This window comes from Myotis lucifugus, unplaced genomic scaffold (genome assembly GCF_000147115.1).
Source record: "Myotis lucifugus unplaced genomic scaffold, Myoluc2.0 scaffold_301, whole genome shotgun sequence".
Classification (NCBI taxonomy): domain Eukaryota; kingdom Metazoa; phylum Chordata; class Mammalia; order Chiroptera; family Vespertilionidae; genus Myotis; species Myotis lucifugus.
The window spans coordinates 459077-481840 of record NW_005871349.1 but is presented as its reverse complement, the minus strand read 5'-3'; the positions used below and the strand labels follow the sequence as shown (position 1 = coordinate 481840).

Here is a 22764-nt window from a genome sequence, read left to right as displayed (position 1 = left end):
CTGTGAGAGAAATTTGATTTTTTATATTTTAAATGTAAAATGTTTTAATTTGCATTAGTTGTTCTCAGTAGAGACACAACTTGCTTTCTGGTTGTTGGCATTAACAGTAATTCTGTTGTTGATTGCTGTGGTTCAGATTCCAGACCCTGAGCCAGTCTCCATGTCAATTACTGGCTGTGTGACCCTGGGCAAATTATTTGACTTCTCTGTGCCTAAATGTCTTATCCATACAGTTGAGATGATAATGATAATACATGCCACCTAGGGTTATTGGGAAGATGAAATGAACAAATACATTAAAGTATATAGAATAATGCTTGGCATGCAGAGATTATTCCGTTTTAACTACTGTTATGTAACTATTGCTGAAGTTTACTCCAGTTCTGCTCACATTACTTGCTGATTATGATTTCACACGCCAGCAGGAAAAGGAAGCCTTCAGAAGAGGAGGCAAACTTAGGGCTCAGAAATCACACAGAGCAGGAGGATCAAGAAGAGGGAGGATCAGGGCTTTGGTCTCAGACTCACCCAGATTAAATAAGAGCTCCAATGCTTATGGTATGTAATTGGTGATCTCTAAGCCTGTATCTCATTTGTGAAATTAGGACAGCAATTCCAGTCTGAAATCTTGTATAAATGACATACCGCCTGGAAACTGCCTGTTGAGCTCTGGGAAATGATATAATGATTCCTCCCCGCCCTCCATTTGTTTTTTTTAAAAAAAGTAGCAGCATATTTCACATACAGTTTTTAACTTTACTTTTAAAATTAACATTATAACATAAACCCATGGACACAGACAAGATAGTGGTGAAGACCTGGGAGGGACAGGTGTGGGGTGGAAGGGATCAATGGGAAATAAACAAACAAAAGGGACATCTATAATACTTTCAACAATAAAGATAAAATTTTTAAAAATGTAAAAAATAAACATATTCCTATGTCATTAAATGTTCTACTACATAAAAATATTTAAAAGCCTATTTAGTAGCCTATTAAATGTACATACCATCCTTTATTTAACTGTTTCCATATTTCTGAATATGTTGTTTCCAATATTTTCTAGTATTGACACTCAACTAATGAGCACCCCTGATGATGAACCTTGGTATGTCTCTGTTGTTTTTATTAAGTGACATTGTTGGATCCATCATGCGTACATTTAATTGTTCCCCAGAAGACTTGTACCAACTGCACTCACCAAAGCACCGATGAATGTGCTTGCTTCCCTGCACCCTCACCAATCTGGGTACTATTTTTACTTTTGTTCACTGCAACCGTAAGCAAAATTATATCTCATTGCTTTGATTTTTATTATTTCATTACTCATACATTTTTTTCATGACTGCTGTTCACTCTTTTGTGTTACGTTAAGTGTCTTTCTCTACCTCTCCTCTCCACTCCCAATTTTATAAATACGAATTCTAATTTATAAGCCAGACATTTAAATATCAGCACCTGCATCAGAGAAGGTCTGAGTCAGAAGCACATCTCCACACTGCAAACTAGAAATGGATTTTTAACATAAATACCAGACAGGGTTACTAAATAAGCAGACTTAGTGCTTTCTTGAGAGCCCAGCGAAGAGAGGGGACCGCATGAAAGGAATTTCAGGGTGAGAGAAATTAGACTACCTTTGCAAAATTGTGTTTGGAAACTGTGATGATTGATTATGCACGTCGACTAGGATGCCAAGATATCCAGCCAAACATTATTCTGGGTGTTTCTGGGTGAGATTAACTTTTAAATCAGTAGACTGAGTAAAGCAGATTTCTCTCCTTAGTGTGGGTGGGCCTCATCCAATCAGTTGAAGGGCTGAATAGTACAGAAAGGCTGATCTTTTTCTAAGTAAGATAAATTCTTCCTGCCTGACTGACCTTTGAACTGTAATATTGTGAGTTTTTTTTTGTTTGTTGTGTGTGTGTGTGTGTGTGTGTGTTTGCTGCATTTGAACTAACACTGAAACGTCAGCTTTCCCTGGGCTGGCGCATGCCCTCTTTTGGACTGTGACTCTCTGCGTCTCCAGCTTGTTGACTCATCCTGCAGATGCTGAGGCTTCTTCGCCTCTATAAATTGTGCAAACCAATTTCTTATAATAAACCTCTTTAAATACATACTATTCCTTACATATTCATATATATTTTATATACATACATTTTTTATTGGTTCTATTTCTCTAGAGAACTTTGACCAATACAGAAACTCTGTTTTTAAACTTACCCAAACTTACCCAAGGCCAAAAAATAAATTGTTTGTAAAATATGCCTTTTAAAGAAATTCTAGTTACGACAGGGTAAAATTCAAGGCATACTCCCTGAATGCGTCATTTACTAAACGAGAATATTAATATCCAGCACACAAAGTTATAGGGGCTCAAGTTAGATGACATATAATAAAGCATTGGGTAAACTGCTAAACAAATCTTTCTTATGAATTATAACTTTTCTCTAAAGTAACTCATGAAAGGCAATGGCCTTAGGAGAAAGATCCCACTTAAATGACTATAATATTTGAAAAGTGGAAGACTACACCCTCCCACAAACACCCTACAAACATGTACACACGCTATGTACTACACAGGCCCTGACATGTATGTATTTGTTTTGGGGGGGAAATAATAAAGCTGACTGTAGAACTGTTAAACATTTTTATTGTGTAGACTTATAACCTTTACAGGCCATGCAGGATAAAAAAGTGTAAAATATATCAGTAAGCATATAAAATTTCAGCAATATTTCGGGCCAGCATTTGATTTGCACAGGAAACTAAGCATATATGTAGAACAGACATGCCTTGGGATAGACAGTTTACAGGTTGAATCACAAAGCCTTTTCCCAAGTGATATTCCTCACATAGAGAGAAGCATATCTTTACACTTAAAAAGGACGCAGTGTAGTACATTTTCAGTATGTACACAGATTAAAAGTAAAACTATGTCCATGCCAGTGTCTGTTTTAAATGCAAAGCATCAAAGTCAGTAACAAGTTGGTAAGTGTCAGAAAAACTGGAAGAGGCAAAAATAAACACAAAAAAACCCCAACCAACAAACAAAAAACCCATCAAGCAGAGTTCCAACAAGTGTATGAAACTAAAAGTGAAAGCATACCTGAAGGTTAAACATCAATTCCCCAAGGGCAGAATCTTACTATGAGCAGAAGGAATAAAAAAGCTTTCGGGTGTACCAGGCCGCTTTCTGTGTGACTCAGGTTTACAGGTAACATTCCTCAGTTTGAGTTTAGGAGAATTTGAATTTATTCCAGCAAAACGATCCCAATCTTGTATGACCGCCTCCTCCCCCATCTTCTCTCTGAGCAGAGTGATGCGTGGATTAGGTCCAAAGCTCCTGGCAGGTAGTGGGGCCACGTGTCACAGCATAACAGGCGGCTGCCAGTGCTTTACTTTGAAGGGGTCACATGTGCGACAACTCTGACAGGCTCACACAATGGCCCCCATTTTATGAGCCTTTCCCCGGAGGCCCACCGATCAGCTGAAAAGGGAACACAATGTTCGGCCACTAAAACACCCGGTGATGGATTAGTTTGGAGTCAGGAAAGTGTGATTATTCTTGGAAATAAATGAAGCTGAATAGACATGCTGACCTCATTCAGCTGAAGAGAGGCAGGAAAGCTGGCTTCCACGCCTGCCGGTCCAGAGAGGACTCGGCCCCATTGGTCCTCCTTAATTCATCTCATTGGCTGAGATGGACCATACTCGATATGGATAAAGATGGTGTGTGATCAGGTGCAGACAGGAACTTCATCTGACTCTCTTCTCAGAGTCAGAAACAAGTGTGGAGAACTAGGTAATGGATTCTCTAATGTTGGTCTCCAGAGAGGTTGCTGACTTAACGAAAACTGATCAGCAAGACCCCATTTGAGAAGGAAAGTATGATGAACAGGAAGGCACTTAAGTCTCATTATCTATGTAACAAATATTCAGGACAGAGAGTATCACATTTTAAGAAGGGTAAGGCAGTCAGACTGTGTGAATGCAGAGTAGGTTTTCTAATTTGATAAATATCATTGATCCCATTGGATCATTAAAATGAGTGACAGCAATCCACTAACACTGCAGATGGTAAGGGAAGAATTTGTTTAAAACCAGCCACATATTTGTACAACAAATGGCCATAGCCCGGAATTCTTCCCTTACCATAAAATGGTCAACATTTTAGAATAGACAGTTGAGGTCACTGGTTCTTCATATTTCTCTCGTTCATATCTCAGGCAATAAAATAATGACCCCACATGCAAATAAAAATGCAAGGAAAACATTTTAAGTGGGTTTAAAAATTTAGACCAAAAAAAAAATTAGATGAAATAGCTCAGAAGAGACACATAATAGTTATGAAAACTAAGAGAGTGATTTCTTTGTTATGAACCAAGAAAATTCACTCATATATTGTTGCCGTACTAGCAACTTAAAACTTGATATTGGCACCAAGAACATTCAAAGGGAAAAAAAAGAATCAGGGATACTTCTATCCTTGAAATGTCATTTATATTTCTTTCTGTACACTTATGCGGACATTGCTGAATATTTTGCCAGTAGCCTCAAACAGTGGGTCACAGAGGGTGTGGATGCAGATGGAATAGATACGGCTGAAGCACTGAATCTCAATCAGGAAACTCTTAATGTATGGCACAACTACCCAGATGTGCACGAAAGAAACAATGGCGAAGTAAATGCCCCAGAGAAGTGCCAGGGGGATGCCCACGATGGCCGACAGCAAGCGGTAAAACCAGTATTTCGTCACAGTGAAGGTGGTGAAGCTGGCCTTCCAGATGCCGTCGAAACTGTGGATTCCTTCTGGTTCGGCAATCACATCTTCAAAATCAATCTAAAAGGAAGAAGTGACAGAATGTGAAGTTGAAATGGGAGAAAAGAGAAAAACCTCACTACTGAGTATCCGTAAGTACAGATTAGCTTTTATGTACAGCGTGAGACGCTCGAAAGCACCCAGCTGTAGCAGCAGCAGCAGCACTTCGAACTTCTTGGAAAAACAGATACTTGGGTCCCACTCAGATCTTACTGCGCCTCTGGGGGTGGAATCCAGGAGGATTTTTAACGTGTTCTCCAGATGTTTCTATACCAGGTCAAAGGTTGAGAACCACTGCTCTAGGGGAAACCAAATGGATATTATACAATTCCTGCCTTCAAGTAAAACCTAGCAACATGGATAAATATGCAAGGCACTCAATAAACAATACTATTTAAGTTAACCTTATTCTGAGACAACTATACACAAAATATCAAGGGGTAGTTAGTTAATTGATTATTAACTTTTTGAACACTCCACTATTAGAATTTCTTTGATACATGAGATCATTGTGAACAGTGAGGACCCAAGAAATCTTCATGGGCTTGAGCTGGGCTTGGAAAACGGGGTGCAATTTGGAAAGGAAGGAAAAAGGGGCCTTGGAAATGGAAGGAGCAAGAACACAGGAATGAGGAAGGATAATACAGTGAGTGTCACAAACAGATAGACCTGTGTGCCCACGGCTGGGAAGGCATGTTGAGGCCAGATTCAATATTTTTTATTTACAGTGTGGGGTGGGAAATCTATTGAAGATGTTGAGGTGGGAGAATGTAGCCTGCAGCCACAACCAGTGGTCATTTATCAAGATTGAATTGATAGCAGTGTGGAGGCAGAGAGATTGTTGCTGTGTCCCAGGTTTGAGGGGGTAGGCCCCAAACTGGAATAGTGGCCATGGAGGAAAGAAAAAAGAAAGAAATAATGAATTTTAAGAATGTAAAAGGAAGAATGCATGGGACTTGGTTACCTCAAGGCTGGGAGAGAGAAAAGCCTAAAGTGAGCTCTGAACTTGCAATTTGCCTTCTAGGGAGAACAGAGGTGACATTAACATCAAGAAGAAAGCGAGAAAGTAAGGCAGTTAAAAATGTTAAGAGGGAGCTTCACTTTTGAACTCTGTGTACGTTATTTGGCAGATAAGGAAACAGTAAAGTTTAAGGACAGATGCAAATATCAGTGGTCCACACCGGAGGGATCCTGTAGTAGTCCTTTCGGTGGCCACCAGGTAGTAATCAAATGAGTTCCCAGTCACATGGCACTCAACCATTACCGAGTAGCAACTCCATTCATTGTTTCCACGTCATCTGGTGTTTCAAACCCATGTGGAGAGGTAGGTTGTCATATCACAAAAGTGGGGCCAGAAAGCAAACGTGGCCCCTTTCCCAATAGCATTCTCTCCCACGGCATTTGTTCACATAAGCAATGAATTCTCAAGAGCTTTTATCCCTCTGGAAGGATTTATATAAACAACAACTGAAGCATTGGGGAAAAATTACTCCCCAAAGAGTGGGACAGAGCCAGCTCAACTGTTTGGTGTTGGCAGATGTATGAAGAAATCTAAAGCAGGTCCCCAAACAAGTTGATTACCACTGGCAGCAATACAGCCAAGCTCAGGATTAGGTAGGTGATTCCACGGAGCTCTCCGTGCCAAGGAGCCACCTTGAAGTCAACACTTTTGAAAGAAGTGCATGATACTTACTAATAAAGTATGTTTTCTACAACATCCTGTTCCTTGATCTATTGTCCAATGTCCTAATGATGTAATATGTAAAAATGGTATGTCCACAATTATGAACTTATAGATTTATCATCATTCTAATTTTTTCTTTGCTCATTTAGAGCTAGGTTCAGCAGTAAGCATTAACTTGTGTGTTTTAAAAGGTTGTACAAAATATGTGGCAAGTCAGATCAATCCTTCAATGAAGTTTCTGTGCAAGTTTACTTAATTGTCTACTACGAGGTTTTATTCTAACACGGCATTTTTCCAAAGCTATTAAATATAAAGGCCTGGCCTGGCTGGTGTGGCTCAGTGGTTGAGCATCGACCTAGGAACCAGGAGGTCACGGTTCGATTCCCAGTCAGGACACATGCCCGGATTGTGGGCTCAGTCCCCAGTGTGGGGCATGCAGGAGGCAACCAATCAATGATTCTCTCTCATCATTGATGTTTCTATCTCTCTCTCCCTCTCCCTTCTTCTCTGAAATCAAGAAAACATATATTTAAAAATAAAATTTTATTTAAAAAATAATAAAAATAAAGGCCTTCAGTTTTCCTTCATGGAACTGCAAGATACCAAAAGAATTTTATTTTTAAAAGATAACCTTGTTTTGTAAGAGGATTTGGTGAAGTCAGAATTAATACATTAGAGCAGGCATTCTTAATTTGGATCAAAGGATGGGTAATGGTGGTCCATGGATCCTCTGAAACGGGTATACGTGTTTTGAGGGTACAATGTACAAAAGTACAATACGTTTGTTTGAAAATAACGAGTCTATTACCAATGGAGTTTGGGTAGGACTTTACTGACGCAGAGGATTCCTTGCTCTTTACAGGACTTGAAGCACATCTGCCTTGAGATTCTTTTCCAAGGGAAGAGAAATTACTAACGTTTGCTGACTGGCTGTTATGATCAGACGCTGTTCTCATTTAACGCACAGAAACTTGGTAATATAGAATTTCCATTTTATAAAAAAATGGGAGGTTCAAAATGTTCAATTGTGCTGGTAAATAAGGAGTAGATTTGAGTGTTGAATCTGGTCTGAAAAAAGCAATCCTTTCTCTAATACCACATCACTTTAAAAAAAATACTTTTAAAAGTTTCTCTAAGGCAATTATAGTATTTCACAATTAAAAGGCACATTAACAAAAAGTTTGCTGAATTTAACCCTCCTGGTAACTTAGAATTCCGCAGCAGGGCATTTGAGGACAGCATCATGACAAGGTCACATACATCGTATACACAGTTGATTATTAGTGACGATCTACAAGCATATGCCTCTGCGGAAGAGTTCTTGATAATAACTCTGTTTTTCTAAGCGTAAATATAAATGCTGTTTTCAATGAACATAATGGAAATTCATAAGCTTTTAGTTGCTTAGAAAATTTCAGGGTGGCTGTTTTTCCAGTGCTTTCCAGAAACTGCCGGTGAGCATGATTTATCCTCAAATACCCAAGTGAATTTAGAGCCGATCTCCAAGGGTAGACAGCAACATGACAGAAATAACATGTTATATGAATGTATTCAGTTAGCTGTTGCTTTAGTCTTGAAGGTGGCTTAAGAGAACATGAACAGCCAATTAGAAAGAACAGCTGAAAAAAAGAAAGCAAGGCCGGTAAAGAAAACACAGTGGAGCCAGAAATAAAGTTTTAGCTTCTCTCTACTTCCATTTCTGCAACAGGAATAGTAATAGGTTTTTGTGAGGAGTACATGAGATCATTTATGTAAAGTGCTTAGCATGGGGTTAGAACATTGCTATATAGTAAATGCTGAATATATAGTAACATTAAAAATTCCTTCTGGGTGACTAAGATCGTCTGGGAGACAACTGTAATAAGAGAAACGACCAACTGCAAAGTACATAGTGGCTGTGAATTCAAACCCCACCAGTGGCTCAGAAGAATTAACTTGCAATTGTAATCATCTTGACCACAACCCTCTGAAATGAAAGCCATTATTCCCATTATACAGGTGACAAAAGAGCGGGAGGTTAAGAAATTACTCAAGGTCACACAAGCCTGATCTCTTTTTACTTATGCATTCCTGGGGTGACAAGCCCTCATGCTAGAGGTATTGGCTTAATTTTCACCCAGATAGACATACTTCTTAAAACATTCACATTTTGGTTATTAAAGGAATTAGCCTTGTTGACATTTCCATTTTAAGTCAGGACGTCTGGTAGCTAGGATGTTTTCCATTCTTGGGACTGGTTGTATTTTCATGGCCCTGCACAGTATGTTCTCACAATCCTGGGCACCCAGCCAAGGACTCTCACTCTAATTAGCAGGTAAGGAAACTGAGGCACAGAACAATTAAAATGGGCCTGACATTCTCAAGGTCCCAAGTGAATCAGTGGAAAAGCTGAAATTAGACTTCTAACTTCCTGACTCCCAGGTCTGCTTCGCACAATTCCCCAGAAACTTACATCTCTCTCCCACATCCCTTCTCCACCTACCCCATTCATATCTCCAGGTCTCATCTAACTCTCATTGCTTTCTAAGAGACACTGATGTGAAAGATATCTTTGTGTGAAGTGAGGAGAAATGTCCCTTTCACAACATGAATAGGGACGTTTCCATACATTTATTCAAGGCGAATAAAATGGGAGGGAATCTATACTAATAAAAGGGTAATATGCTAATTAAACTGGACATCTTCTGGACGTCCTTCTGGACAAAGCCACTGTGGCAGGGGCGTGGGCAGAGGTGGTTAGGGGCGATCAGGCCAGGGGGAACAGTTAGGGGGCGATCAAGCCAGCAGGGGGGAGCAGTTAGGAGGCGGTCAGGCCGGTAGGAGAAGGCAGTTAGGGGGCGATCAGGCTGACAGGCAGAGGTGGTTAGGGGCAATCAGGCAGGCAGGCAGGTGAGCAGTTAGGAGCCAGCGGTCCAAAATTGCTGGTTGTCTGACTGCTGGTTGTCGGACATCCTCCGAGAGGTCTTGGATTGGAGAGGGTGCAGGCTGGGCTGAGGGACCCACCTCCAGGCACAAATTCTGTGCACCAGACCTCTAGTTATATAATAAAATATCTTCGTTGTATCTTTTGACATATGTTGATAATGTACTGAACCCAACTAAGTTCTGCTAGTGATCAGTCATTCCAGGTAAAGGCAGTTCAGCATTCCACAGCAATCTGAGTATAGTGGCATCAATAGATTCAGAGATATTTAAAGCTGAAGGGATCCTTAAAGAAATGAAGTCTCATTTGAGATAGAAACATTGATGGCCAAAGCTGTCAGATGACTGGATTAAGGATACCTTCCCATGTAACAGCAGACCCAGGATTGGAATTCAGCTAAGGAAGGGTCCCGGGCTCTTCCACTCCTGCCTCGGCTACCACCGCGCATCTTCAATCAGCTACATTCCATAGCCAATGCAAAAGGCAGCGAGGCTAGCTTGCCTCTGAACTTGGACACCATCTTGTTCTCAAGGGGTCCTGCAGGTCTATTGTTGAATAGATGATAGTGTCTCTCTCTCTGACAATCCCCAGGGAGCTCATGGCTCCCATACATCATTGGTGTGATTTATTCCTTATCACAAAATTATCACTCTGGAGCTTTACAGGAAGGCAGGTTTTTGCTGGACCTGCTTAGATTTGGAGAACAGGAATTAGAGATTTGCTTTAAAACAAAACAAAACAAAACAAAACACAAAACACCCCCAAACAAACAAACAAAAACACAGAAGTGCATGTGCCATTTAGTTTCTTAGAATGGGATCCCTCAGATGATGTTGAGCTACTGGTCCAAGAACTGATTTTCTGTCCTGAAGTCTATGGAACAAGTTGTCCTTCTGGCAAGAATCATTATGTAGCTCAAGATCAAAGGCATAAATGTGGCTTTAGTGACATGTCTGCGTCTTAATAGATGCTTTATAAGGAGTCAACAGTTTATATTACTAGATTTTTATAAATGACATTAAATACCTTTGTGCAACATTGACTTATGATGTTACAATTTCAGAAACATAAATTAACAAAAATCTAGCAGCAGACATCAGGAAAAGCGATCTTTCTTGTGTTTTGATAATACTGGGCTAATACAGTAAATCTCAGAAGATTTCATCTTGTTAAACATATCTGATGGCAATATTTAAAAAATATTTTATATATAAACACAATATTATAAAAACATGGGGTCATTTTGTTGTCTAAAAAATCTAGACACTTTATTTCTGAATAAGAAATTTTTTTAAGAAGGAAACTTTAAGTACATCTAGAATCTCATTAGCAATGATGCTTGCAAATTCTGTTTCTATGGGAAGATACCTTTTTAGACTTTCATTGGAAATTTTGATTGTATTGGATATATGGAACATATAAATAACAACACACAAGATGTTTACCAAAGACTGGGGTGTTGTCTGTCCAACATCCACAGTTCTACTTCTTTGCCCAGAATCTTCATTATCCAAGTAATAGCAATAATTCTCTGATCTCCCAGATAAGTCATAGTTGGGTTAGATTGCTATAGTAATGTTAGTCTCCCTCGTGAGTGATTGGTTCATGGTAAGCATGTGACCTAGTTCTGGCCAATAAGATCTAAGTGGATATCTGTTGGATGGGATTTCAGACAAAGCTTTATCTTCCTTATGAAAAGAGACAGAAACATATAGTGTGGACCTTTGCTTCTTTAATCCTGCTTAGAATATGATGTAGAGCCTTAATGTACAGAGTCATCTTGTGACTTCGTGGTGACATGCCCGATTAAAAGGCCAAGAGAATAAAAGGTGCTACCTTTGCCATTATCAAGATGTAAAAACAATGCCAGTACCTGTTCATCTCTAGGTTTTTCCTCATGTGATATATCTATATATCTATATCTATATCTATCTATCTATCTATCTATCTATCTATCTATATACTTATATATACTTATATATACTTATGTATACTTAGTTTTAAGCCTTAGCTATTCAGATTTTTAGTTACCTATAGCAGAAAGCATTCTCACGTGGTACGGTAGCACTCTTTCCTGTTGGTTGGCATAGAAAGTGTACATCTCATTTAGAAACCTGAGTTCAATGTCTAACCTCAATGAATCTTTTCAACACTACTAGACCAGTGATTTTCAACCCTTTTTATCTCATGGCACACATAAACTAATTACTTAAATTCTGTGGCAGACCGAAAATATATTTTTTTGCCAATCAGAAAAAAATTAGGTATAATTTTGACTCATTCACACTCATTGTAGCATTGATTATTGCCATTTTTTAAAATTTGACAATCTAAGGGAAAAGAGGTCAGTGTCCCTGACTAAATCGTCAGGTATTGCATGTTTTAAAAATTCTTGGGGCACACTGGTTGTAAATCACTATACTAGACTTTCTTCCAGAATATGCTGCCTGACCTGTATGAAAAAATGTTTCCTTTACATTAACATTTAGTTTTAGCAAAAAAATAAATAGAATGACAAACTCACTATGAAAGAAATGAATGAATCTATTCTGTAACAGCATCTAAGATGGCTCCCAATGGTTTCCCCTTCCTCCACTTCCCAGTATTCATGACCAGTGTAATGTGCCCCCTTTGAGTGTGGGCTGGTGGGGTGTCACTTCCAAAGTCAGGTTATAAAAGTCCACGCACCCATCTTGGGTCCCTCCTTGCTCTCTAGGGACCTTGCTGCCACCTGGCGAGTTGTCCTATGGAGGGGTCTGTGTGGGAGGAACGGAGGGACAGAAGGAGGGCTCTGGCCAAAAACCAACTGTTGAGAAGCTGAGATCCTCAGTCCAACAGCCTCTCCCTGTTGGCCCTGGGCTGTGTCCAGCCCTGACCCTGGATTGCAGCCTGCGAGAGGCCCTGAGCCAGACCACTCAGTCACGTCACACCTGGGTTCCTGACGCACTGTCAGGTGATAAATGTTTGTTTTTTTAAGTCATTACATTTTAGGGTAATTTGTTACGCAGCTATAGAAAACTAATACAATTAGCAGAACAACCACTTTTATTCTTAGAATCATTTCTTGTTTTCTATGTTCTTGCTTTTTTCTACTAGTGGCTTCTATTTTCATGCGTATAGAAAAATGCATACAATGAATGTGCCTAAATACCCAGGAATTTGTTTCCGGGGCAAAGTCCAGAAATATATGAGGAGGAAATACAGCATTTTCAGCTTTCTACCATTCACGTCAAACAGAATATTAGAAAAATTTTAGGCCATTGGTCGTGTAATTAGTTCATACGCCTGAAGTGGCTTGGTTGTATCCTGAGATATGCACCAAAAAGTAGGAGCCAGCTCCTTCTAGAAAATCCATCATGAACATGGTCTTCTGACTGTAATGCACTGGCACAGGGCTCTTGGCTCCCAGCGTCTCTCAGCAGGGACAGTGTGGCAAAGGATTAACTGTGGGTGTGAGTGGGCGGAGCCTGTTAAAATGCAGACGCTTAAACCCCATTTCAGATTCAGATCAGATTCTGGGGGGGGGGGAGTCTATATTTTTAACAAAATTTCTCCTTTTTTTCACGCAAAAGTCAAAAGTATGCCTAGCTCCTTTCCATTTAGTGACAACTCTTTTATTTTGGTCTACGCTGCTCCCTCCTCTATGCCTCCAAGCAGGTTTGCTTCCTGCTTCTTTCTGGGAGTTCCTCGGGTGCTGGGTGGCATCTGGAAGTTGGTGAATAATGAATGGACATTCTCTTTGAAAAGCTTTTCCTAATTTAAGCCTATGAAGATGTATTATTGGAAAAGGATGAATGACTACTATTTATTATGAGAAACACACAAACTGGCAATAGAAATCCTGATTCATTTTCATGATTCTGAACCCCATATAGACAATATGCATGTTTTAAAAAAAATCAAATACGCACTTCTACAATCCCAAGGTATGTGTGTACCAAACCCAGTCACACAGAAGGAAGGATTAGACATTTCAAACCCCCCTCGCTGTTCCCACGCATATTTCCAACATGTGCAGCAGCCTTTGAAGTCCATGGAATAAATGTGTGTGTGTGTGGGGGGGGGGTGTACTAGCACCATTAAATGTTTCCAGAACACAGAAACTTTGCTCTAATGCCCATGTGTTTTGTCGGGGACAAGGGCAAATACCCATGTGTTTACTGGGCCCAACTGGCACTGCTGGGGAAAAGGCTGCAGTGTGCCCACAGCCCTGGCTGGAAACAGGCAGCCTGAATTGTGTTGTTAATGCCTGCGTTGCCTGGATTCCCAGAGGAGCCACAGGCAGCCTTAGGAAACATGGAAACCTGGGTGGCAGCGCTGGCATGGTCGTGGGCTGCTTGGGGTGGCAGGTGCTAGGCAACTGGCCTTGCACAAGAGCGCTGGGCTGTCCCTTGAGGAGGAAGGAGGAGGGCTGGGTTTCAAGCAGGAGAGGGTGAAATGTGGGCATTTATCTCCCTCTGTGAGCAAGAGCAGAGGTTTGGATGCGGGAGGAGTGGTGCCCGGGGATCTGAGTCCCCGCCTGGGCCTCCAGCTGGAAGCATCGAGTCTCGCCCTTTGGACTGGCCTCCCTCTTGTTGCTTTCCAGACATAACAGAGGCTTTAGCATGAAGCCTAATAAATGATGGTTTACATTTATAGTGCCCACTCATCTGCTTCTCTTCAAGCTTGAGAAGTTCTAGGTTATTTTCACAATAAGAATGAAAAATAGTCTTTTATTTTCCCACTAAGGAAAGATTCGCTTAACTAATAAATGGCTGGACCAAACCAGAACTTAGGGCACATCTGTGCACTTGTACCCATCTTGGTATAGACTCACAACCATTTATCTTATAGGCCCCAGATGCTTTCTGGAGTTCACATCACATCTTGTATGTGAGGACTTGGAAGGCAGGTGTTATTTCCTCCATTTTACAGACTAGGAGACTGAGGCTCAGAGAGGCTGTAGTCAGTGACTGGATCAAACAGGACTTAGGGCTCTTAGTTCCTCATTTAGTTCTCCTGCCATCACACCACCATTCTTTCTTTTTTTTCAAAAAAAATTTTAAAAATATGTTTTATTGATTTTTTACAGAGAGGAAGGGAGAGGGATAGAGAGTTAGAAACATCGATGAGAGAGAAACATCGATCAGCTGCCTCCTGCACATCTCCTACTGGGAATGTGCCTGCAACCAAGTACATGCCCTTGACCGAAATCGAACCTGGGACCCTTCAGTCTGCAGGCCGATGCTCTGTCCACTGAGCCAAACCTGTTAGGGCCACACCACCTTCCTTAATGCCACACTTCATTCTGTTTCTGCAACCCTGCTCATACAAACCTCACGTAGGGGCTTCTGAATCCACGTGCTCTCCCTTGCCTGCACCCAAGCTTCCCATCCAAACCAATAGAAAATGCCGTCCCTGTCTCAGCAAATAACTGTTTCTACCAGGAAAGGGTGTGTGATCCAAGCAAGAGGATGCAACTTGCTTTCTTCTACCGTCAAACCTCCCTGTTCATCATTATTCTCCCTCCCAGCAAAGGTGCTCTTCTGGCCAGGACTCCTGGTTCGCTTCACTGACCAGGGTCCCCATTGCCTTCTCATCTCTCCCTGGTTTTTCCAGGTTTATCATAATATTGTACCCTTTCCTTATTCCATTCCTTCAGGGCCAGTCATTCTGGAACATTCATATATTCAAGAATTTTCTGGGGAATGTTTGTTAAAATGAAGATTCCTGGGGTCCTGTATTGTGTTCTAAGGGAGGAGTCCAGTTATCTGTACCTTCTCCCCCTCCCTCCCCTTTTGATTCAGCTGGTCTGGGGAGGACATTTTGAGAAACAAAAAGTTGCCTCAGGCTTTATTCTCTGCTAGATGTGAAGATCTGATGGGCATGATACTAGGTTAGTTACTGTGTTGCTTCCTACTTTTTTTAAAAAAAAATATGTTTTTATTGATTTCAGAGAAAGGGAGAAAGAGAGAGAGATAGAAGCATCAATGGTGAGAGAGAATCATTGATTAGCTGCCTTTTGCATGCCCCCCACTGGGATCGAGCCTGCAACCCAGGCATGTGCCCTGACTGGGAATCAAACCATGACTTCCTGGTTAATGGGTTGATGCTCAACCACTGAGCCACACCAGCCAGGGGCTTACTTGTTACTTTTGAAAAGCAATATGTTGACCTGCTTGATAGCAGGCGGGCTGGGTTTGAATCCCAGCTCTGCGGTGTTATCTTACATATGCTACTAAACCTCTCTTTCTTCAGTTTCTCACCTGTAAAATGCAGGCATAAGAGTACCTACTTCATAGGGTTGTTCTGGGTCTTACATAACTTATACAAAATGTTGAAGGTAGTGCCTGGGACAATGGGTAGTGCTACATCAGAAGCTTTTGGCCTAGGTGCCTGGACCAGAAGTGGCAACATGTCAGAGATTTCAGGAACAGCATTGGGAGGACAGAGGAGATGTTTTGAAAAGGAGAACCTCTTGGCATTCCTGAAATGGTTTCGTGGAGGTGGCTGTTTACTTTTCATCCTGCCTTTAAGTGAGCAAGAAGGATGAGCTCATCTCTCGCATGTGGGTCAGCCTTCCGGAGTGTATTACAAACAGGAGGCACAAGGAGACCAAGTGTGCCCCGGGGCAGAGGACGCCCCAGCTGGCCGTGCACCTGGACATGTCAGAAAGCGGCACCCGCACCAACTAGATGGGGCTCTATTTGCTTTGGATTAATTCCTTTTTGCTTTATTTTTCCTTTCCTTTTGTTTGAAGGTAACTGCTAGGTTTCTCCATCATTTGTTCTTGGAAAGGAGTATGAATTCCCCTAGGGCAGCGGTTCTCAACCTGTGGGTCGAGACCCCTTTGGGGGTCAAACGACCCTTTCACAGGGGTCGCCTAAGACCATCGGAAAACACATATATAATTACATATTGTTTTTGTGATTAATCACTATGCTTTAATTATGCTCAATTTGTAACATTGAAATTGGGGGTCACCACAACGTGAGGAACTGTATTAAAGGGCCGCGGCATTAGGAAGGTTGAGAACCACTGCCCTAGGGTTTGTATTATACCTCAAAAATTTAAGTAAAAATTGATATACACTCCCAGTTTACATCTAGTCATGCACTGAATGGGGTCCCCTTCTAAAAGATACGCTGCAGGCCTCATCCTAGTCCTCAGCGCCTCAGAATGCGACGGGGCCTTGCAGGTGTAATTAGGATGAGGTCACCGGGGTGTAGGGTGGGCGCCCATCCAGTGTGGCTGGCTTCCTGAGAGGAAGATGGCAGTGTGAAGACACAGGGAGAAGGCCATGTAATTGGAGTCATACTGCTGCAAGCCGAGGGACATCAAAAATTGCCAGCAAACCACCAGGAGCAGGGAAGAGAGGAGGAGAGGATTCCCCAACAGGTTTCAGAGGGAGCATGGCATTGCTTTTTGACTTTTAGCCTCTAGAACAGGGAGCCTGTACATTTCTATTGTTTTAGGCGACCCAGTATGTGCTCCTTTTGAAGGTAATCCTGGGCAATGAATACGTGCGCATCCCTTTGAAACAGCTAAAAACCATCCTCCATGGCACAATGGTATGAGGGTTTCTGCTCCTTGAGTAGGCTGCCCACCTTTTCTATGGGGATCCTAGGCGGGAACCTAAAGCCACATTTGGGGTACTTCAGATCAGCTGGCCATGGGCCTTCTTCAAGAGCCCGGAACCATCTCTCCTGTCCACACTGTCTCACATTTTTATTATCACAAAAAGTGGATGGTGCCCTGGCTGGAGTGGCTCAGTTGGCTGGGCGTCATCCGGTGCACAGAGAGGTTGCTGGTTCAATTCCCAGGCAGGGAACATGCCTGGGTTGTGGACTGGATCCCCAGGAGGGGGCGTGGAGGAGGCAGCTGATCGATGTTATGCTCTCACATCGATGTTTCTCTCTCCTCCCTTCCTCTCTCTCTAAAAATCAAAAAAACTATTCTGAAAAAAAAAAAATAGAAGCAGATGGCTCAGTACAAAGCAGGCTGCATACCTTTTGATCCCCTTTTTAATCTTCAGTCTTCTGGTATCAATTTGGTGGCACTTGTTGACATTGAGTGTCACCAAGCAATTGACATGGAACTGTGAACAGTGCAAAAATAGGCCACACAAAAGCCAGTGATAGCAGCATTGAACTTGAACAGGGAGGAGGGATACTTTGGGGAGCACTTATGTTGCTATCCCTGAGGAGAAATAACTACAGCCCTTCAAAGTTTTGAGAATTATCTTTCCAAATGGAAAAGTCCTGTATTTTTTTCATCCATTTAAAGTGTTTTTTAATATATTCACAGTTGTGTAACCATTGCCACAACCTAATTTTAGAACATTTCAACACCCCCAAAAGAAACTCTATACACATTATCAGTCACTCCCAGTCAGCCCCCCTCTCCCTGAAGCCCTAGGCAGCCGCATTGTTTAATGCATGGAAATCTTATTTTATCCAAACATACAATTATAAGGATTCATCTGGAGGCCTCACAAGCTCACAAAATTCTGTGTTTACACTTGGGAGTTTGTTATTCTTTAAACTTCTGGGTGTGTCATGGGACAAATATGAATGATTACCGCACTAAAGATAATAAAAGCTCTTTCCAGTCTATCAAAAGACACAAGAAATGACATGTCTCCCCATCTTCAGCCTACCAATTGGTCCGCACAGACATCTGTTTGAACCGGAGCTCTTTAACACTTTTCATTTCTTTTCAGTTTCTACAGTTCACTTCCTGAGGGCAGAGGTGGTTTCCTACCATTCAGTTAAGTCAAAGCAGGGTTACTAGTAGCTTTTGTCTTACGTCACTACTGGAATATTGTTCCCTTCAGTGCTTTGAGTTTGTTTATTAAACAGATAGAAAGTGAGTGATACAAATCTCTGCAGGTTTGAACACTGCTTTGCAAGTGAGGAAAAGGATCTACACCAAGGTTCTTGGAAGGTCTAAGCAAAGACAGTCACAGCCCACAACCTCTGCCGCAAGGTTCTTCCTCTGAGCTCCACTGGCCTTTTGTCATCAGGGTGAGGGTGGGGGTGCTGTCCTGTCCGCTGTAGCATTCCTGTCCTCTACTCACCAGAAGCCAGTAGAAACACCGAAATTTTCTCCAGATTTTGCCAAATGTTCCCTAAGAGGGAGTGGTTTTGCCAAATGTTCCCTAAGAGGGAGTGGGAGGTAATGATCCCAGATTGGAAAACTGCTCTAGAAAATGAGAATATGATGCAATGAGACAGGACCTGAAGTGTAGAAATATTTACAGCCTAGAATGCTTGCTTGTTTATTGCAGAAATTTTTTTGTTTTTAGTACGTGGCCTTGTAAATTCATTCATTCATTCAGTATTTATGAAGCACCTATTTTTAGAGGATGAAATAGCTACATGTCACCGGGAAGGGGACAGTGCCAATCACATGGGACGGGGGACGGCCTTCCCTGCTGCTCACCCAGGAATCGGGACCAGAAGGGGGACGGCCTTCCCTGCTGCACTCCCTTACTTTTAAGGTCATAGAGGAAGTCACTTTCTTGCACCTGCCCACGTCACTGACCTCTTAAATTTAGACTGGAATCCTGAATAATGTCTCCCGGGACAATGGCCCCAAGAACTTTCTTACTTCAGGCCCTTCCCACTTGCTGTTGGTTTTACAAGGATGACTCCTTCCATCATGTTTCACTTGTCTGAGTTGTTTGTAATGTCTTAACCTACATGTTTTTTTCAAAGACTTCTTTCTGGTCCCCACCCCTTTTCTCACCTGGACTTTTTTTTTTTTTTCATCCAGCCTATCACACACATATTAATGTGGTGTGTGTGTGTGTGTGTGTGTGTGTGTGTTGCCTGCTATTAGGCTGTAAGCTCATTGGAATGTAGTAAGTACTAAGTTAGTATTTGTTGACCAAATGAATGAATTAGTGAATGTTACCTTTTGCTAAGTTATATTTCCCTGTTCTATTACCAAGAGCAGAAGCCTGATAAAATCTCCTTTAGAAAAGAAAGCTCTGAATGTTAATATCTAGCTGAAGGGTTAGTAATTGCATGCATTGATTGCATTCACTTATTTTAACCCAGTCACAGTAATTTTGGTAAAAGAGTGGACAAAAGATGACTGTTAAAATGAACGACAGATCAATTCAGTTTTTGCTTATCATGAAATTTGGATTCAAACCTATAGATTTTGACATAGCTTTGCTTAGGGAGCTGATGAGTTCCCTAAGAATGTTTAGGTGGTCTGGAATTCAAACAACTTTATGTTTACAGAATCATACAGCTGGGGTGCCAAGTGATGGGATTAAAATCATACAGGATCCTCAACGCTAAACTCTATATAAGTCAGAGAAAAACAAACTCTTTACAGCCGGGTAATAGGAAAATCTGCTCAAAGTAATAGTGTTTCTGCCCTGTAGTGCTTAGTCATTTGATCCTATTGCTCACAGATGGCCTGTTAAAAGAACTTCAGCCCTGGCTGGTGTGGCTCAATTGGTTGGGGCATTGTCCCATAAAGGGTTGCAGGTTTGATTCCAGGTCAGGGCACATACCTAGGTTTCTGTTCGACCCGGGCATGTACAGGAGGCAACTAATTGGTGTTTCCCTCTTACATCAATGTTTCTCTCTCTCTCTTTCTCTCTCTCTCTTTCTCTCTAAAAATCAATAAACACATCCTCTGGTGAGGATTTAAAAAAATAAAAAAAGAACTTCAGAAATGGGTGGCCCCATGAACTAGGTGAATTTGACAACTGTCAGCATTTAGAAAGTCTGAGCATTTTCTGTCTAGCTAGACCTTTTTAAGAACATTGCTCTAACTAAATTTGCAAGTAATTATGCACTTCTCTGTTAAATAAACTAAGAATGTCTGGTTACAAAAAAAATTACTGACAGCTTGTAACCAACTTCGATACTGATTTTCTGACCCATCTTGGAACACAAGCAGCGAATTTGTAGTTAAGGACAATAAAAGGGAAGACCACAGAGTTCTGAGCCCAGATGAGAAGAGGACAAGAACCCTAGCTCTTGACCTTCTTCAGTACCAAATGCTTATTTGCGGTATATTTGCAGTCAGCATGCATTGGTAGCTCAGTCTTTCAAAGACGATTTAATTAAGCCCAACAGCCTGAAGATGAAGTTTGAGAATGGCAAGTGGGAAAGTCTAAGAAGAAGGTCTTTTACAGCCTTCCATTCTTCTATGAATACTAGTCAATCAGAACCAAAGATTTTAGAAATGAAAGTGACCTAGAGATCTTTAGGTTCAGCTTCGTCATGGCTCTAGATGAGGAACCTGCTGTCTTGAGGGCCCAGTGACTCTTCCAAGACCCAAGTCACCTTCGGTATCAGGGTCTTGGGAACTTCCCCGGAGGCTTAGTTCACCCATCTGCTCCGACGAGGGACTGGCATCAGTAAAGCACTTCTCAGTGACCTGGGGTCTCTTCTCTGTGCCAGGCACTGGAGACACGAAGGACACTTGCATGTGCCCAGGTCCAGGGAAACTTCGTGTAGCCACTGGCAGCACAGGAGCGTTGACACACCATTAGGAAAAACAACCAGCGCATGTTGTGAGCTCCCTGCTTAGGATGCCTGAGCCATGGACTGAGGTAGGAAAGGGGCATAGAGATGACATGCTGACACTCTAGCCATCTGATCTTCCTCTTTGGGAATAGAAAGGATGAGAAAAGAGAAAAACAACAGGACTAGATTATATAAAGGACATGAGGTTTACCTCACATACAACAGAGTTCCAGAAAGTATTTTTTGTTGTTGTTATGGGAATTTGAATGACAAATATAATATTCCAATAAAAATGCATAGTCCCCAAAATGAGAAGTAATAATTTCCTCACTGTGGCCGTTATGGTCCTGAAAGTTTTATCATGGCACATGGTTTTCTTTATTCTGAGAGTCAAAAACAGACTCCATTCTGGCTGTACATTAGCCTCATCTGGGAAGCTTTCAAAACAGAAAAAAAGAAAGAGAATACATAGGCATGGGCCCCACCATAGGTCAATACAATCAGAATTTCTAGGGAGAGAGCATCTACAACACTATATATAAACATTGCCCCGATGATCTGCAGCCAGAGCAAAGAACCACTGGTCTAAAGTCACAAAACAGCCACCTCGGCAGAAAGCGCACTCTCTCATGAGTTTAAGTCACAATAGGGGTTTATGCAAGCTGCAAACTGTGTGCATGTGCAGCGTGTAGGAGTGGATGGGCACGCTGGCCATAAAGACAATGTTTCATACTGACCTTTCGGTACATACAATGCAGTGTTCTGCTTTCAGATGTTTACCACTTGCATTCTCAACCACAGCTGCATTGCCACATAAATCCCTCTTTGCCCCAAACACACCAGGTATCTTGAGGGAATAGAGGAAAGTGTTCATACCTATGCCTATGTTTAATTATGAGGCCGTGTGTCAATGTTGTTATACACCAAATTGTAATTGTAGAGGTAAGATTTGAGAAGTTACACAGACAAGGAAGGGATTTTAATACACAACTATTACAAAATAACCTCCTGTGACCCAGTCCTTACCTAGAATCTCTTTTCCCATGTAAATTAACACTTTAAACAAGGGTATGCCCCTTCCTCCCTTTTCCTTGTCTGAATGGTGATTGTGTCTGAGCAGTATTTTTCTTGTAAGTCTCATAATAACCTGGCAATAACCATAAGCAGTTGTCATTCCATGCTCCCTTCCAACTCTTCTAACAAATCATTCAGACAAAACAGTCCTGCCCCAGCCCCAGCTGGGGGTTTCTCTCCATCCCTTATCTCCTTCCTTTTGCTCTTTCCAGCATCTCTACATCCCTCATAAGATCAAATCAGGAACCCATTTTTAATGTCGAACCAATAGCAAATACTAGTAAAGTAGAGAATCTTGTATATTATACTTCTTTTGATCACATTGTCCTTTTGATTCCATTCATTAAGACTTCCTTTAAAATATCATTAACTTCTTTAAATGTTTAATGGTCAGGAACAATCAATAGACTTAGTTTGGGTTCCCTATTGCCCAAGGGGTATGAAGTATGGTGAATTCATTTAAGGATGAATTTAAAATAGTGATTTTCACCTTGGAGATCTTGGTGTCTTAGAAGCTGTGGAATTATTACAAGGGCTTTCCATATCCATTATGCTCACAAAGCATCTTGGTTTTCCACATCACAAGCTCCTACAGAAATGACAACCCTCTTCTCAAATTTTTTTGTTTTTCACTAGAGGCCAGGTGCACTAAATTCGTGCATTCGGAGGGGAGGTCCCTCAGCCTGGCCTGTGCCCTCTCACAGTTTAGGAGCCCTTGGGGAATGTCTGACTGATGGCTTAGGCCCGCTCCTCTGGGCCTAAGCCGTCAGTCGGACATCCTTAGTGCTGC

General features: G+C 41.5%; 1 protein-coding gene across 1 annotated transcript; it reads right to left on the bottom strand.

Annotated features, from left to right (window-relative positions):
- Positions 1–2630: 2630 nt before the first annotated feature.
- Positions 2631–21664, bottom strand: CAV1 (caveolin 1). The gene is made up of 2 exons (XM_023763813.1): positions 21638–21664; positions 2631–4840 (listed from the first exon to the last, which is right to left on the bottom strand). The coding sequence occupies exons 1-2, from the start codon at positions 21647–21649 to the stop codon at positions 4499–4501; spliced, it is 354 nt and encodes a 117-aa protein (XP_023619581.1). The 5' UTR covers positions 21650–21664; the 3' UTR covers positions 2631–4498.
- Positions 21665–22764: the final 1100 nt, after the last annotated feature.